This window comes from Kogia breviceps, chromosome 11, assembly GCF_026419965.1.
Source record: "Kogia breviceps isolate mKogBre1 chromosome 11, mKogBre1 haplotype 1, whole genome shotgun sequence".
Lineage (NCBI taxonomy): Eukaryota > Metazoa > Chordata > Mammalia > Artiodactyla > Physeteridae > Kogia > Kogia breviceps.
In genome coordinates, this window is record NC_081320.1 from 40,865,177 (window position 1) to 40,882,469 (window position 17,293).

The window sequence follows — 17,293 nt, forward strand, 5'->3', positions numbered from 1 at the left end:
CCCCTGAAATCTTTTTCTATATACTTGTTTTCCTTTCATGATGTGGTAGAAACTCTCTCTCTGTAACAGCATTTTGCTATTTAGCTGGGTACATAACTGCTCATCTGTACACCGTATATTTCCCAATCTCCCTTGCAGACATGTATGGACATATGACTAAGTCTGGGCCCATAGGTCAAGGGTGAGAATAATGTCTGCAACTTCCAGGCATCCCATTAAAACACTCCACTGGCTGCTGCTAAAATTTATCCTCCCCATTACTCTTCTTTTCCAGTATTTTCTTTATTATTCTTCCTGAAAAAATTTAAGATTAAACAAGTTCAAAAGAACAATTCCATTAGAATTTTTAGTAGAATTACATTAGAGCTTAAATTCATTTGGGAATAAATGACATCTTTACAATATTCAATTTTCCCATTCAGAAATATCCCATCCCTTCTTTTAGTCTACTGTCCTTTTCTATGCCTACGCAAAGGATTAGTATTTCCATCACATGAGTCCTATAAAATTCTTGTTTAGGTTACTCCTGAGTATTTATGGGGTTGTACTGCTCATTCAAATAGAATTTTGTAGATAGCTACCACTTCTCCTGATTAAACACAACAGCTTCTTCAGTTTATCCTTATAGACATGGTCTTCTCTTGCATCCTGTAATTACCTCTAAGAGATGGATTCCTAGTTGCCCATGTCTAGTTTATAAAAATCAAAATACTCTAGACAGAGCCTGATAGTCCCAGAGTAGAATGAGACCTCCTTCATTCTGGACACAATAACAACTTTTACATTACTTAGAATTGTGTTACCATCCTTGACCACTCCATCATTCTGATGATTTGACATGGAATCCATATTATTAGTACCCTGCTTCAAACCAAGGAACTGACTTCATAGTGAAGGAAATGAGACAAAAGGCTGATGTCTAAAGGGAGTCACTGTTCTCATCACAAGCCTGATCACCCACAACTATGGTAAACTGAAAAAAAAAAGTGAGTGAACAATTTACTGATAACTGTTACAGCACAAGCTGGGAGGCATCACTTTCTGAGGTTGGAATGCTAGCTTACAGAATATGGCATGTGCTCAGAACCATATATGGTACTTGCCTATCCCACAGAAAGAATGCATGTATTTAGGAACAAAGGCAGAAGCCTTTAAAATCTTCTGCTTTCTATCTCTGTGACTCTGCTTTGTTTGATGGAAGATCTTAGAAATAAGGGAGGGGCACTTCTACCAGGAGACAGGAGCCATCTAGTCATTTTACATTCTTTATGTCACTGAAACAATACAGGGAAAAGGGTGCCATAGTGTTGACTAAAACTACAACTGACCTTAACTATCAGGGAGAAATAAGGTTACCTTAAAAAAAGAAAGTCAATAGGAGTATGGCTTACACCTAGGGGACGACTTTACCAAGCCTGGTCATAGAAACTAACAAAAAATTACCTTAAACCTCTGCAGAGCTAGCAAAGTCTTAGACTACTTAGGAATACTTGTACCAACCTATCAGGCAAAACCCCAGCCAATGAGAACCTGGCTGAATTCAAGGAGAATGAAGAAATGTATAGAGGAGGGAAGAATTTAAATAACAGAAAAAACAGGCTGTAGCCTCTACTTCTATTTGGACATTGCTATAGTCATTATTGTTAGAATATTGATTTATTAGTTTTCTTCCTCCACCAGTGTATATAAAGCTTGGTAGTGATGGTTAAATTTACCATTTAGTTCAAAGTTTGCAGAAAATGGACAACAACAATTGGGCAGAATTACAGTGGACCCAGAGCAAGAATGGCTACCATGTAGAGATGCAGAATTCAGAGACAAGATAAGTGGCTTTTTGAAATTCTCAACAACTTTATGTTTGGATGCAGAAGTCTTAAAGTTACTCTGGACTGCCTATCTCTGGGGGAAGAACGACTATTCAGCAAATAATGGTTGTTCCTGGGAGAGAAAGAAAGGACTGGAGAAGGGTAAAGAAGAAAGTCCAACCATAAAATTTATTTCTTCAAAAAACTTGAAAATGGAACTAAATATAAACATATAGCATATTATCTTAATTTGTTAATTCAGAGCAGTGGACATAGTCATAAATTCAACAGACTATTCTGTATACTTTTAAAATGTTTTTTAAAATTTTACTTCTGAATCCACAGAGTTAAAAATATTTTATTAGTAAACCAAATAATATTTATTTGGTTTTTTGTTTGGTTATTTTGCAGTACACGGGCCTCTCACTGCTGTGGCCTCTCCCGCCGTGGAGCACAGGCTCTGGACGCGCAGGCCCAGCGGCCATAGCCCACGGGCCCAGCTGCCCCGCGACATGCGGGATCCTCCCAGACCAGGGCACGAACCCACATCCCCTGCATCGGCAGGCAGACTGCCAACCACTGTGCCAACAGGGAAGCCCCTATTTATCTTTTAAAGGAGTCCTTTCTACCAAGTACCTGTATGTAAAGGTAAAAACATCAACTGTGGCCTCTATATAGACTGATCCATTTGATGTCAGAAGAGGTATAAAACACTTCCACAGTTGGATTTCCTCTCCTGTGCTCTGCCACCAACATGAAAACAACATAGCCCAGAGTAGCCTGGGTTTTAGTACAAGCATGTGGAACAGACCCAAACCATTTCTGCATCCTGATGCCAAACTCCAACTGACTCATAAGCCCATGAGTGAGGAAAGCAAATGTCTGTTATAAAGCACTGAGATTTTCGAGGTTCTTATACAGCATCATGGTGGCAATAGGTAACTGACACATTAAAGGTGTTCTGTGTGATATTTATTAGACTATACATTTGGGGGGCATAATTTTATTTCACAATAAAAATGTATAAGAAATATAACCATCTTGGGCTTCTCCGAAAACGCAGTGGTTAAGAATCCGCCTGCCAATGCAGGGGACATGGGTTCCAGCCCTGGTCTGGGAAGATCCCACATGCTGCAGAGCAACTAAGCCCATGCACCACAACTACTGAAGCCCATGCGCCTAGAGCCCGTGCTCCGCCACAAGAGAAGCCACCGCAATGAAGAGCAGCCCCCGCTCGCCGCAACTGGAGAAAGGCTGCGTGCAGCGATGAAGACTCAACACAGCCAAAAATAAAATAAATAAAATTTTTTTAAAAAAGAAAAGAAATATAACCATTTCAACATATAAATGTATTTATTCAAATTAAATTCAGTGCAATTTAAATGTGGAACTAAGCAATTTTCTTTATACATTTAGGCATATTCCATTTATACCTACAGACAGATAAATTCTTGCATTAGTAGGAAAACTTAAAATATATTTTGAATAGATTTGTACAAACTACTGAATACTTTAAAATTAGTAATTTAAAGTTCCCACCCTCATTTGGAGGTATAATGGGAGCTTAACTTTCCACTTACTGGTCTGAAAAAGAAAATAACTTGCTATAATTTTGAATGTTATATAGTATAACATTCATGATATATGAATATCCACTGTCATGATAGCATATGAACACTCTAAATGTAGACCTTATGGTAGAGATTGCTAGCTGTTCACCAAAACTCATTTCTTCTTCATCCTGGAAAGCACAGCTAAACTATTCCTAGTCAGTGGAAAGTGATGTGGGCCACACCTAGGCCTAGCCCATAAAAGCCTCCCAACATGTGCTCCTCCATGCTTTTCATCCCTTCCAGTTGACTATGATGATGAATCCAAGGTTCCATGTTTTAAAGAAAGCAGGGTCACAGTCAACCTGGGTCCCTGGTCAACATTTCTTGAGCAAGAAATAGACTGGTATTGTGTCTGCTACCTGTTCATTGTATCATGCAAAACAATAGTGAAAAAAACAATGCCAAATAATTATCTACCTCCCTAAAATTGAACCTCTATAGTTTTGTTTTCATTAACTACTTGCATTCTTATGACAAGTATTATGAGTTGAAAATACGTCAACCACGAGTAGCATGAGTTTCACATAGGTTGTTAACTTCACTAGAAATTGAAGTGAAGGGCTTCCCTGGTGGCGCAGTGGTTGAGAATCTGCTTGCCGATGCAGGGGACATGGGTTCATGCCCCGGTCCGGGAAGATCCCACATGCCGTGGAGCGGCTGGGCCCGTGAGCCATGGCCGCTGAGCCTGCGCGTCCGGAGCCTGTGCTCCGCAACGGGAGACGCCACAACAGTGAGAGGCCCGCGTACCACAAAAAAAAAAAAAAAAAAAGAAATTGAAGTGAAAACATAATAAATTATATCCTCTTCATAGCTATGTAAAAAAAAGATGATATAATCATGTACAACCTAATGCTTAAAATTAAAATTAGGTTTTCTAACTAGAAAGACCCAATCAAGAAATTTCTTAGTTAATTACAAACAAAAGTTGGTAGTATGACCTAAAATTCTCTTACCATCTGTGCCATGAGGAACAGTAATCTGTTGGACTGAAGATGATGAAGCAAACTTGACAGGAACTTTGCCCAACTTCTGTGTAGTGAGCTCTGGAATACCATGTCCACGATCTTCAGCATTAACAAAAATCTCAGATGAAAACATGGCTTTTCCTGGACTTTCTGTTGTTATCTGAGTGACTGCATCAGATGATAATTTTCCAAAGAAGGGAGAAAATGGGGTCTTAATCTCCTTTGGTGATCTGAACAAAAAAGAGAAAGCACACAGCAGGTCATATCCTTGGCTTACCAAATACTGTAATTTCTTTCCAAATGTGGCTTCAATATTTTTTGGAGACACATCCAACTCAAATGGTTAAGTTATTTCTGCAGTACCCTTTGCTTTTCTACATACTTATTACAGTGTGATCATGCATGAGTTTACTTTTACTTATTTTAAAATCTACTTTTATTTTGGATTTAGAATGCTATTATATAAGGAAAGGGTACTTTTCATTTGAAGTGAAAAGATATCCATTAAAAAATAATTACTGGAAGTCCACTATAAACTAGGAGACTATGCTAAACGCATAGAGTGTACAAAAATAAAAAAGAAACAAAGCCTTTCCTCAAAAAGTTTATATGTCAGTGGGGGAACCAGAGGTTTTTAAGGTTGTAATTATGTATATAAAGAATCCATATTAAAACATAATGGAGGGGCTTCCCTGGTGGCGCAGTGGTTGAGAGCCCGCCTGCCGATGAAGGGGACACGGGTTCGTGCCCTGGTCCGGGAAGATCCCACATGCCATGGAGCGCCTGAGCCCGTGAGCCATGGCCGCTGAGCCTGCGCATCCGGAGCCTGTGCTCCGCAACGGGAGAGGCCACAACAGGGAGAGGCCCACGTACCACAAAAAAAACAAAAAACAAAAAAACAACAAAAAAACCCCATAATGGAGTAAATAAATGAGTGTATAAATAAATAAATAATAGGAGGGAGGGAGAAGACAAATCTTGCCAACAGAAGAATTCCATATGTAGGTAACCTCCCCCCGGCATCCATCCCCTCCCCAAGGAAGTGGAGGTGAAGCTTAATCTTCCCCTTAAGTCCAGTCCTGGGCTGGCCTTAATGATTGAATGCCAAAGAGAATATAAAATGGGAGAAAAAGTAACTTTACAGTGGAGAAACCTAGCAAACATCATGTTATGCAAGTGATGATGTTTCCCATCACCAGTGATGTCACGGAGACACTACATACTTCCTGTTATGATGTGATGTAATGTGATGTGATACTTCGCTTCTGCAGTATTCTTTGCCAAAACTTATAACTCCAGTCTAATCATGAGGAAAACATCAGCCAAACCCAGATTGAGAATATCAGACCAATATTCCTCAAGACTGTCAAAATCTTGAAAAATAAGGACGGAATGAGGAACTGTCACAGACCACAGAAGACTAAGGAGACATGACAACTAAGTGGAATGTGATATACTGGATTGGGTCCTAGAACAGAAAAAGGACATTAGCAGGAAAACTGGTGAAATCCAAAAAAAGTCTTGTTTAGTTAATAGTAATGTATAAATGTTGGCTTTTTAATTTTGAAAAATATGCTATGGTAGTATAAGATGTTAGCAATAGGAAAAACTGGGAGAGAGGTAAAGGGAACTCTATTATGTTTGTATCTTTTCTGCAGATTTGAAATTATTTGAAAATAAAAAAGGTCATTTTTTAAAAATGGAGTAATACTGTATTGTATTATATCACAGAAGAAGACCTTTTAAAAGGTCTTTTAAATCTCTACCCTCTATATACTATTCACTAATTAAAAGGACAATTATGAGAAAAGAAAATAGGCCCATCTCCCTTATGTATATAGGAGCAAAAATCATAAACCAAATGTTAGACAATCAAATGTAGAGTGTGTGAGTGAGTGAATGTGTGTGTGTGTGTGTGTGTGTGTGTGTGTGTGAATTCCTACCAAGGTGTTTTACTCCAGAAATGCAAGGTGAGTTAACATTCAAATATCAATAAATGTCATGCACCACATCAGTAAAATAAAGGAGAAAATGTGTATGATCATATCAGTATAGTTAGATAAAGCATTTGATAAAATTCAATAGTAATTATATATGATTAAAAACTCATAGCAAAGGGAAACTATGAAAAATTTTAGAACCACTATCCTATTTATAGTGAAATGTGGAGAATGTCCACTGTAAGATTAGGAACAAAATAAGAATGCCAACTCTTACCTTTTCTATTCAACATGTTAGTAAAAGTATTAAATGGCATTAGCAGTAAGGCAGGAAAAAGAAATCAGAAATATAAGGATAAGAAAGGAAGAAATAATACTATCACTTTCCATATTTGATATAATTAAGGATACAGAAAATCCAAAACAATCTACAGATAACTTATTAGAATATCAGTTAGTTTTTAGAAGAGTTGCCAGATAAGAGACCAAACTTTAAAAAATCCACTAACATCTTTCCGTGTCTGAAAAGTTATAAAATTAAAAACTAAAAAATATCCCATGTACATTATCATCAAAACATCATATGCCTAATAATAAATATAATAAAAAATGTAAGAACCCTAAACAGAAAACTATTAATATATCATAGAGAGAAAGGTGATCTAAACAGGATTTCTACTTTGAGGCAGGATGTAGAGGCATACCTCAATTTATTGTACCTTGCAGATAATGCTTTTTTTTTTTTTTTTTTTTTTTTACAAATTGAAGGTTTGTGGCAACCCTGTGTCAAGCAAGTCTACTGGTGGTGCCATTTTTCCAACAGCATTTGCTCACTTCGTGTCTCTATGTAGCATTTTGGTAATTCTCACAATATTTCAAACTTTTTCATTACTATACTTGTTACATGATCTGTGATCAGTGATTTTTGATGTTACTATTGCAAAAAGATTACAACTTGCTGAAGGCTCAGATGATGGTTAGCATTTTTTTTTTTTTTTTTTTTTGCAGTACGCGGGCCTCTCATTGTTGTGGCCTCTCCGTCGTGGAGCACAGGCTCCGGACGCGCAGGCTCAGTGGCCATGGCTCACGGGCCCAGCTGCTCCGCGGCATGTGGGATCTTCCCGGACTGGGGCACGAACCCGCGACCCCTGCATCGGCAGGCAGACTCTCAACCACTGCGCCACCAGGGAAGCCCGATGGTTAGCATTTTTAAAGTCTACTTTCTAATTAAGATATGTACTTTTTTTAGATGTTATGCTATTGCACACTTAATAGACTACAGTATAGCATAAACATAACTTTTACATGCACTGGGAAACCAAACAACTCGTGTGACTTGCTTTATTATGATATTCTCTTTATTGTGGTGTCTGGGACCAAACCCATATCTCCATAATAATATGCTTGCACTAGGTAGGCACAGGCCATTGCTCCTGCTGCAATAAGCAAACAAAATTGAATAAAAGATCATAGGGCTAAGGAAGCAATCAAGAAACAATATCAACTAATATGCTAGAGAGGGACATTTAGAGATTTGGAGTAGGGGTTTGGTGTAGGGAGACATACTCCACTGGAAAAGAGAAATCACAGAGATTTTGATGAACTCATTTGCTGGCATGATGGAGTGAAATCTAGCAGAATGTCAAGCCGATTTCCCCCACAGGACATTTCCTTAGTGTCAGGGTGGTATAGGATGATGGGGGACTGAGCCAAGAAAGCACAGTGAAATTTCCTGCACAGTCATGGCACTAACAAACGAAATCCCACTAGATAAAGGGGCCTGTGACAATCATTAGGTCTCCTCTTCAAGACATTTGCCAGTTTTTGAACCTATATAAAGCAGGAAGCTAAATACCTAATGCTTGAGGGAGAGAACTTTCAAAAGTGAGGAATTAGAGACCTACCAGACTCACAGTAAAACCCAGAAGCGCCATCCCCAAGAAGGAGGCTGAGTCACAAAAAGTGAAATCATCTGCAACATTTCAGTGTTTATGAGACAAATTTTCATTGAGAAAGTGTAATGGCAACAAATACATAGCTGGTCTCTCCTTACATTTGCCATACTCTGAAGCTGTGAGAACTGAGAGCCTAAAGAGCTGAATTCAAACATCTGAAACTGACTGTATTTACTGAAGAATCAAAGACCTGTCAGGCTTACAGCAAAAATACAGGGAGGCCACAAATTAGGAAAAAACATAGGTAGGATGAGACAACTAAAGCTCCAACCCAGTTCTGATCTAGTAAAATTCCTGAAATAACTGAAATGATCAGCTACTCTGATTAACAGAGAAAACAGTAAATCTTCTCTGGTGCAAAGTAATAGCATCTTCAGTCTCTATGATTTTTTTATTCACAATGTCCAGCACACAATCAAAAATTATGAAATTCGTGAAGCAGGAAAAAGTGACTAAAAATTAAGACAAAAAACCCAGGAAAAATTAATTTAGAGGGAATTCAGATTTTAAGACAAAAAAAAAACAAGAAAAACTGATTTAGAGGGAATTCAGATTCTGGAGTTAGCACAGAACTTTAAAATGACTATATTGAGAGTAAAGGATGGGGATTAATAGATAAAAATACGGAGAATCTGGGCTTCCCTGGGGGCACAGTGGTTGAGAGTCTGCCTGCTAATGCAGGGGACACAGGTTCGTGCCCCAGTCCAGGAATATCCCACATGCCACGGAGCAGCTGGGCCCGTGAGCCATGGCCACTGAGCCTGTGCATCCAGAGCCTGTGCTCCACAACGGGATAGGCCACAACAGTGAGAGGCCCGTGTAATGCAAAAAAAAAAAAAAAAACCAAAAACAAAACACAAAAAAACAACAAGAAAAATTGATTTAGAGGGAATTCAGATGCTGGAGTTAGCTCAGAACTTTAAAATGACTACATTGAGGGCTTCCCTGGTGGCACGGTGGTTGAGAATCCGCCTGCCGATGCAGGGGACAGGGGTTCATGCCCCGGTCTGGGAAGATCCCACATGCCGCGGAGCGGCTAGGCCCGTGAACCATGGCCACTGAGCCTGCGTGTCCGGAGCCTGTGCTCCGCAATGGGAGAGGCCACAACAGTGAGAGGCCCACATACCACAAAAAAAATAAATAAATAAACATAAAAAAATAAAATGACTACATTGAGAGTAAAAGATGGGGATTAATAGATAAAAATATGGAGAATATCAACAGAAAATTGGAATCAATTTTAAAAAATCAAATACACATAAATGAAAAATAAGAAAACTGATCCCCAGCAGCCCTTAGGGAATACTAGAAGAAATTTTTTTAGGCTGAAGTAAAATGGCCCAACATAGAACAGAACTGCAGGAAAGAACAAAGAGTACTTAAACTGTGTGTGTGTGTTTAATATATACATGTATATATATTCAGGTACATACACCTTTATAGTTATATGTTGTTTTATAAATAAATGACAATAATAATGTCTTGTGGAGATGCAGAACAGAAATATACAACAAAAGCACAAACAGCAGGAGGGGGCAAATGGAGTTAACTGTTGTAAGATCCTTCATTTTTCATAAAGTGGTAAGAATACTAATTTAAGGTTAATTGTAAAGTCAAGAAGTATAATCTCTAGAATAATCACTAAAACAATGATAGAGAAAAATTATAACAAAAAATCCAGTAAAGGAGATAACATGAAATCAAGATAATTGATTAAAATAATAAAGGACAAGAGTAATAGAAAACAGCAAAGTGGCAAAACTTAAAATCAACCATCTCAATGATTACATTAAATATAAATGAACTAAATATCCCAATTAAAAGACAAAGGTTGACAAGATGAATAAGACCAAACTATATGCTATTCACAAGAGACACACTTTAATATAAGGTCATAGATACACTAAGTTAAAAGAATGGAAAAAGATACCCCAAGCAAACACTAATCAAAAATAGCTTCCCCTTATCTATCTCTTCCTCCTGGCTTTTTATTCTCTCCTTTTACCTTTCCCTTCCTGAACAAGTGAATCTTAAAACCATTAGGTGGACATTCGCAGTGGGTGGAGCAACAGTGGCCCAGAGTAAGGTATAAGAGCCTCATTGGGGTGAGGAGAGTGCCCATGTAAAAGAGTAGCTTTAGCACATAAGTATCACAATCCAATCAGGGCAAAGAGAATCTGGGGAGGTGTGGCTTGTTATGCAATATCAGAGGAGGATGAGGAGGGTTTCCATGAAGAAGAAGGTTCAGCTTGTTATGTGAACTTACTGCCCAGCCAGAATGAGGAAGGTGTCTCTACAGTAGAGCAGCCTAACATAAAGTGGCAGAACTAGAGCAGAGTAGAGTAAATAATCTTCACAGACAGGCAGCCTGGGCTAGTAAGTCAGATCCCCTGCAGAATGAGAAGGGTGTCATCCAGGGCTTGGGAGTAGCCTGGTTTGGTGAGTCAGAGCTCAAGCAAGGTAAGAGCAATATCTACCATACAGGATAAGGGGAGGTAATCTGACCTGAGATGTCACAGCCTGGGTGATGAGGGTGTCCAACAGGGAAGCGAGGCATCTTGAGTCAGATCCTAAACAGGATGAGGGCATCCAAGCAGAGAGGAGGCCCAATGTGAGATATCAAAAGCCTAAGCAGGATGAGGAAGATGCTCCTGTGAGGAAGTAGTCCATCTCGGGGAGTTAGAGTCTAAGTGAGGTGAGGAGGGTGTCCACATACATGGGGTGAGCATTCTGATGTGAGGAAGTCAAAAACCAAGTTGGGGGATGCTATCTATGTTTAGGGGTAGTCTAGAATGGAGTGTCAAAGCCCCAGCAGGGTAAGAAGAACATCCACACAAAAAGGTAGTCAGAATGGAGAGTCAGAATCCAAGTAGTGAGTGAGGGCAATCCTAGCTGGGGAGAGGATGGCAGGAATGATGAGAGATTAGTTACACAATGGCAGATTGAGCAAATAAATAAATATATAAAGCACATAAGAAGTGAGGGTTCTCACTATTGGATAATGGAGTTACAAACACAGAAAGAGAAAAAAAAGTAGAATAAAACTGAATTAGAATTGTATACATGGGTGTGAGCTTATGGTTTTTAATATATATAGACAGATACAGAAATAAATGTAAATGAGTGTGTGTGTGTATTTATGCATGTATGTATGTACATAAATCCACTAAGAAGGCTGGGAGCAGCCCAATAGCAATGCTCAAATCTTGGCTTCTAAATATCACTTTCCACTAAAAGAAAGCAGGTTCCTTGGAGAAATGGCCAACTTCAGAGCTGGGGAAGAAAAAGTTATGAGCCTGAAGTATCTTGCTGTGCCAGAAGGCAAAGACATGTGCAAAAGATAACAAGAACATGTAAAAAGGATACGAAACCAGCTTGAAGGAGCTGCCACTGGTCAGTAAATCGGTGACATTTTGAGCATGAAGACAAATTACAATAGTAACACTGAATATAAGAAAACATAACTTTGTTTAAGATCTCATATCCAACAAAAAACTTTTATACAGAATAGATTAAAACTCTCTAAATTCAACAGTAAAAAAAAATGCAGTTAGAAAATAGCAAAACTTAAACACACACTTCACCAAAGATAATATACAGAAGACAAACACATGAAAAAATGTTCATCCTCATTAGTCATTTAGAGAAATGCAGATTAGAACAACGAGATATCCCTATATACTTACTAGGATGGCTAAAATTAAAAATACTGACAATAATAACAAAAGCTGACAAAGATGTGAGGAAACTGGATCTCTCATATATTGCCAGTAGAAATGCAAAATGGTACAACCGCCCTGGAAAACTGTTTGGCAGATTCTTAAAAAATAAACATATACTTACTATACAACCCAACAATCACACTCTTGGGCATTTATCCTAGAGTAGTTTCTCAACCTTGGCACTACTAAAATTGAACCAAATACTTCTTTGTTGTGGGGGACTGACTGCTCTGTGTATTCCAGGGTATTCAGTAGCATCCCTGATGGCAAGAGCAAAATTCCTTCCTAGTTGTGACAATCCAAAATGACTTCAGATGTTGCTACTGTCTCTGGGGTGCCAAACTCACCCCTGGTTGAGAATCACTGTCTTAGAGAAACAGAAACTTCATTTGTGTAAAAAAAAAGTATATGAATGTTCACAGCAGCTTTATTAATAACAGTCAGAAGTTGGAAACAGGGCTTCCCTGGTGGCGCAGTGGTTGAGAGTCTGCCTGCCGATGCAGGGGAAGCGGGTTCGTGCCCCGGTCCAGGAAGATCCCACATGCCACGGAGCGGCTGGGCCCATGAGCCATGGCCGCTGAACCTGCGTGTCCGGAGCCTGTGCTCCACAACGGGAGAGGCCACAACAGTGAGAGGCCCGCGTACCACAAAAAAAAAAAAGTTGGAAACAACCCAAATGTCCTTCAACAGGGAAATGGTTAAATAAACTGGTATGTATCCATACAATGGAATGCTACTTAGCAATTAAAAAAAAAAAAAACTATTGATATACACAACAACTTGGATGGATCTCCAGGTCATCATGTTAAGTAAAAAGAGTTAATCTCAAAGGTAACATGTTATATGATTCAATTTACAAAATATTCACAAAATGACAAAACCATATAGTAGGAAAACAGGTCACTAGTTTCCAGGGTTTAAAGAATGCAGAGGGCAGGGGAGAGGAATGTGACTACAGAGGGGCAGGCATAAGGGAATTTCTTTGTGGTGACAGAATATTTTTGATCTTGATTATAGTAGTGGTTATGTGAAATCACAATGTGATTAAATTTCACAGAATTATACACATATGCATTCAAAAAAACCTGAGTGCATGCAAAACTTGGTGAAATCTGGTTAAGTTCTGTAGTTTAGTTAATTATATTGTACCCATGTCAATTTCCCAATGTCATTTTGAAAATGTACTACAGTTATATAAGACATTACCAATGGGAAAGCTGAGCGATAGATACCTGGGACTCTCTGGACTATTTTTGTAATCTCTTGTTAAGTCTACGTATTTTTAAAATAAAGAGTGAAGAAAAGATAGTAATAAATCATAACCCACTGAATGAAAGCATGATTCTGTACAGATATAAATAAACTAAAAGTCTGCTGAGGATTGAGATACTTACATAATTTCAAAGTTCCTCCCCATAAAACACTTAGTTACTAAGTGGAAAACAGTAACTTTCCAGTTGAGGAACCTAGCCCACAACCTTATTAAGTAATTAAAGTGATCACTGTCAGCAGTGGGACAAATAGAAGTGTATGACAGCTGCTAAGATGTTATAAAAAGAATTCAATGTCAATTCTGTGATACCCCTACCCAAAATATCTCACCTGAACTTAATAATGAAACATCAGAGAAACCCAAACTGAAAAACACTCTACAAAGTAACTGACCTGTAATCTTCAAAAGTGTCAAGGTAATGAAAAGTGAAAGAAAGACTAAAGAACTGTTCCAGATTAAAGGAAATTAAAGAGTCATGACAACTAAAGCAACATATGATTTTGAATTGCTCCTTTTTGTTATAAAAAATCTTACTGGGACAATTGGAAAAAATGGAATAGTGTCTATAACACATTGATATTAATTTCCTGATTTTCACAGCTGTACTGGTTATGTAGGAGAATGTTTTTATCATAGGAAACGATGAGAGTGATGGGGCAGTAGGTCAATAACTCACTACCACATGACTAAGGAGAAAAAAGGAGGTATTAACATGCTGTTCTCAAATGCTGATTAAACAAGCAGACAAAAATTCAGTAAAAATGAAGATTTCAACGTAACAGCTGACCAAATGGACCAAAGTAACATACACAGAATATCACAAGAAGCAATGGCAGAATACACATTTCTTTCAATTGCATACTGATCAAAATAAAAATATATCATATCATAAAGCAGTTCTAAAAAAATTTAAGTATACTGAAACTATTCAAAATATAATTTCAATGACCAAAAAGAATTAACTAAAAATAAAAAAACATTTATATGTTCTTATATAATTGGAAATTAAGAAACACATCTCTACATAGCCATGGATCAAAGAAAAAGTTATGATATGAGAAAATATTTTGTACAAAGATGATGATGAAAAACTACATAAAAATCTGTGTACACTAAAAAAGAAAGCTAAAAATTAATGAATATGTAAAAAAAGTATCTATTCTCAGAAAGATAGAAAAAGTTGTTAAACCCAAAACTGAAAAAAAAAAAAAGATACAGCAGCAATTAATGAAACAGAAAAAACACATCAGAGGATCATAAAAACCGAAACTGCTAAAGCCCTAGCAAGAGTGACCAAACAAAAAAGGATAAAACACAAATTACTAATATCAGACATAAGACAGCTAATATCACTGGAGATTCAGAAATTGAAAGGATATGAGGATACTGTGAAAATAACTCATGCCAACAATTTTTGACAACTTATTTAACTGAAGAATACTTTCCAAACTGAGATGAGAAAAAAAAAATCTGCATAGTCAAATCTACTAAAGAAACTGAATCTATAATTAAAACTCCAGGCCAAAATGGTGAATTCTGCCAAGTATCTAAGAAAGAAATAGTACCAATCTTATATAAACTCTTTCAGAGTGTCCCGATAAACTTCTGAGGTCAGCCCAATGCTCATACCAAACTCAAAGATATTGTAAGAGGGCTTCCCTGGTGGTGCAGTGGCTGAGAGTCTGCCTGCCAATGCAGGGGACATGGGTTCGTGCCCCGGTCCGGGAAGATCCCACATGCCACGGAGCAGCTGGGCCCGTGAACCATGGCTGCTGAGCCTGAGCGTCCAGAGCCTGTACTCCACAACGGTGAGAGGCCTGCGTACCGCAAAAAAAAAAAAAAAAAAAAAAAAAAAAGATATTGCGAGAAGAAAAGTATAGGTGAATATCCCCCATGAACACAAATGTACAATTCCTAACAAAATATTAATTAGGTAGATTGTATCTAGCAAGAAGGATAATACATAAATTAGGAATACGTATGATAATCTCTACAATAATGAGTGCAATAGAGTCTGACACAATTTTTGATGTTTGATTACTGAGTTCTTTTTAAGCCTCACCTTTTGCTCCACATCTGGAAAGGCTGATAAGAAAGCCTGAGTATGACTGCTTCCTCCTTTGGCACCAGCAGAAAATTTAAACTGACCATATATAGATTTTTTTCTCAGTTCCACCCTACAAAGCCCTCTCTGCTGTGCCCAAGCCAGCCTGGACCTGCTTGTGCCCACCCAACTCTCCAGGGGTCCCCTCTGTGAGTAATAAACTTCCTCTCAAATTCTCTGGGTTTGAGGAGTGTCCTAAGCCTAGGTATCTGAACCAAATTTGGGGTGGCAGTCCATCCCACTTCTGCGGGATGGCTACAAACACTAAAAAATAAACAAAGATGTATATTAAAACAGCCAATAAGGAGAATAAAATGGAATAATAAAAGATAAATGATTAATACAAAAGAAGGCAAGAAAGAACAAAAACCATATGGTACAAATTGAAAGCAAAATGTAATATGGTAGATTTAAATCAAATAATACCATTCTGACACAAACTCAGAAAATGAGAAAGAGGTTTTTTTCTTAAAAGCCACTGTAACTCTGCTATCAGGACACTCCAAGAAGATTATAGACCAATATTAGCAAGTTGAATTCAGCAATAAATATAAAAAGGGCCCATATATCCTAATCAAGTGGGATTTATCCAAGAATAATATTTGAAATCTAATCAATATAATTCACATCAACAGAAAGGAGAAAACAAATATGATCATAATACAGCAGGAAAAAGCATGTGACAAAACTCAACGCCCACTCACAGAACTCACAGCAAACTAAGAATATAAGAGGTCATCCTTAATCTCATAAAATGCATCTAATAAAAATCTACAGCTAACATCAAATTTGATGAAACACTAAATCCACTCCCCCACCCACGCAAAGATGGGGAATAATGTAAGATGACTGCTCTTACTACTTCTGTTTAATATTATATTGAATGTCCTAAACAGTGCATTAGGCAAAAAAATAAAAAAATAAAGACATGAAGATTGGAAAGGAAGAAGTAAAACCACTATTCATTCCCTGGCAACATGAGTGTCTGTCTATGAAGAATAGACATTGAAGTTGAGGATATCAGTAAATTTAAACAAAGCACTCCCTAAATCTTAGGGAAGTTACTGGACACAAATTGAGGACAAATAGGTATGCCTCAACTTAACTACCAGAAGTATTACCTTGCCTAAATTCCCTATGGTGTCACTGCACACAAATTGCCTAAATTATCCTGGAGTAAGCAAGGAAGCTCTGACCCAGTGAGTAAGAAATTAAAATTAACTTGTTGGAGTTGATAAACTGGTTTGACAACAGCATTTGTATATACAAGCAACAAATAACTAGAAAATACAAAATCTAAAATACCATATACAAAAGTATCATAAAACAAAATAATGAGGAATAAATTTAATGAAAATTGTGCAAGCCTACACACTGAAAATTACAACATCTTACTGAGAGACATTACATAAGTGGGGGGAAAAACATGTTCATTCATGGGGAGACTCCATATTACTAAGATGTCAATCATGCACAAAATGATCTATAGATTCAATGCAACATTGTACAAAATCTCAGGAGGCTTATTTGGAGAAACTGAGAAGACTATTCTAAAATTTATATGGAAATGCATAGAACCTAAAATAGCAAAAAAATATTGTTGAAAGTAAAAACAAGGCTGGAGGACATAACCTGATTTCAAGACTTATAAAGCTACAGTAATCAAAACATCATGGTATGGGTATAAAGACAGACAGTTCAAAGGAACAGAGTAGAAACTCTTAAAAATAAACCCACAGGTAAAAGGCCTATTGATTTTTGACAAAGGTGCCAACTAAGTTCAAAAAGGAAATAATCATTATTTCGAAGATGGTGCTGGAATATCCAGTGAAAGAAAATGATCCTAAACTGTGTAAATTACAGTATATACAGAAATTAATTTGATATAGATCACAGACTTAAAAAAATAAAGCTAA

At 37.5% G+C, this 17,293-nt stretch overlaps 1 protein-coding gene across 6 annotated transcripts in view; it reads right to left on the minus strand.

Annotated features, from left to right (window-relative positions):
- Window positions 1-17,293, minus strand: part of ALMS1 (ALMS1 centrosome and basal body associated protein) — a 203,157-nt gene that overhangs the window by 54,667 nt on the left and 131,197 nt on the right. For all 6 annotated transcript variants that reach the window (XM_067007400.1, XM_067007399.1, XM_067007398.1 and 3 more), the window contains one exon: window positions 4,372-4,613. In XM_067007400.1, the coding sequence (XP_066863501.1) occupies window positions 4,372-4,613 (242 nt within the window). The remainder of the gene's footprint in view (window positions 1-4,371; window positions 4,614-17,293) is intronic.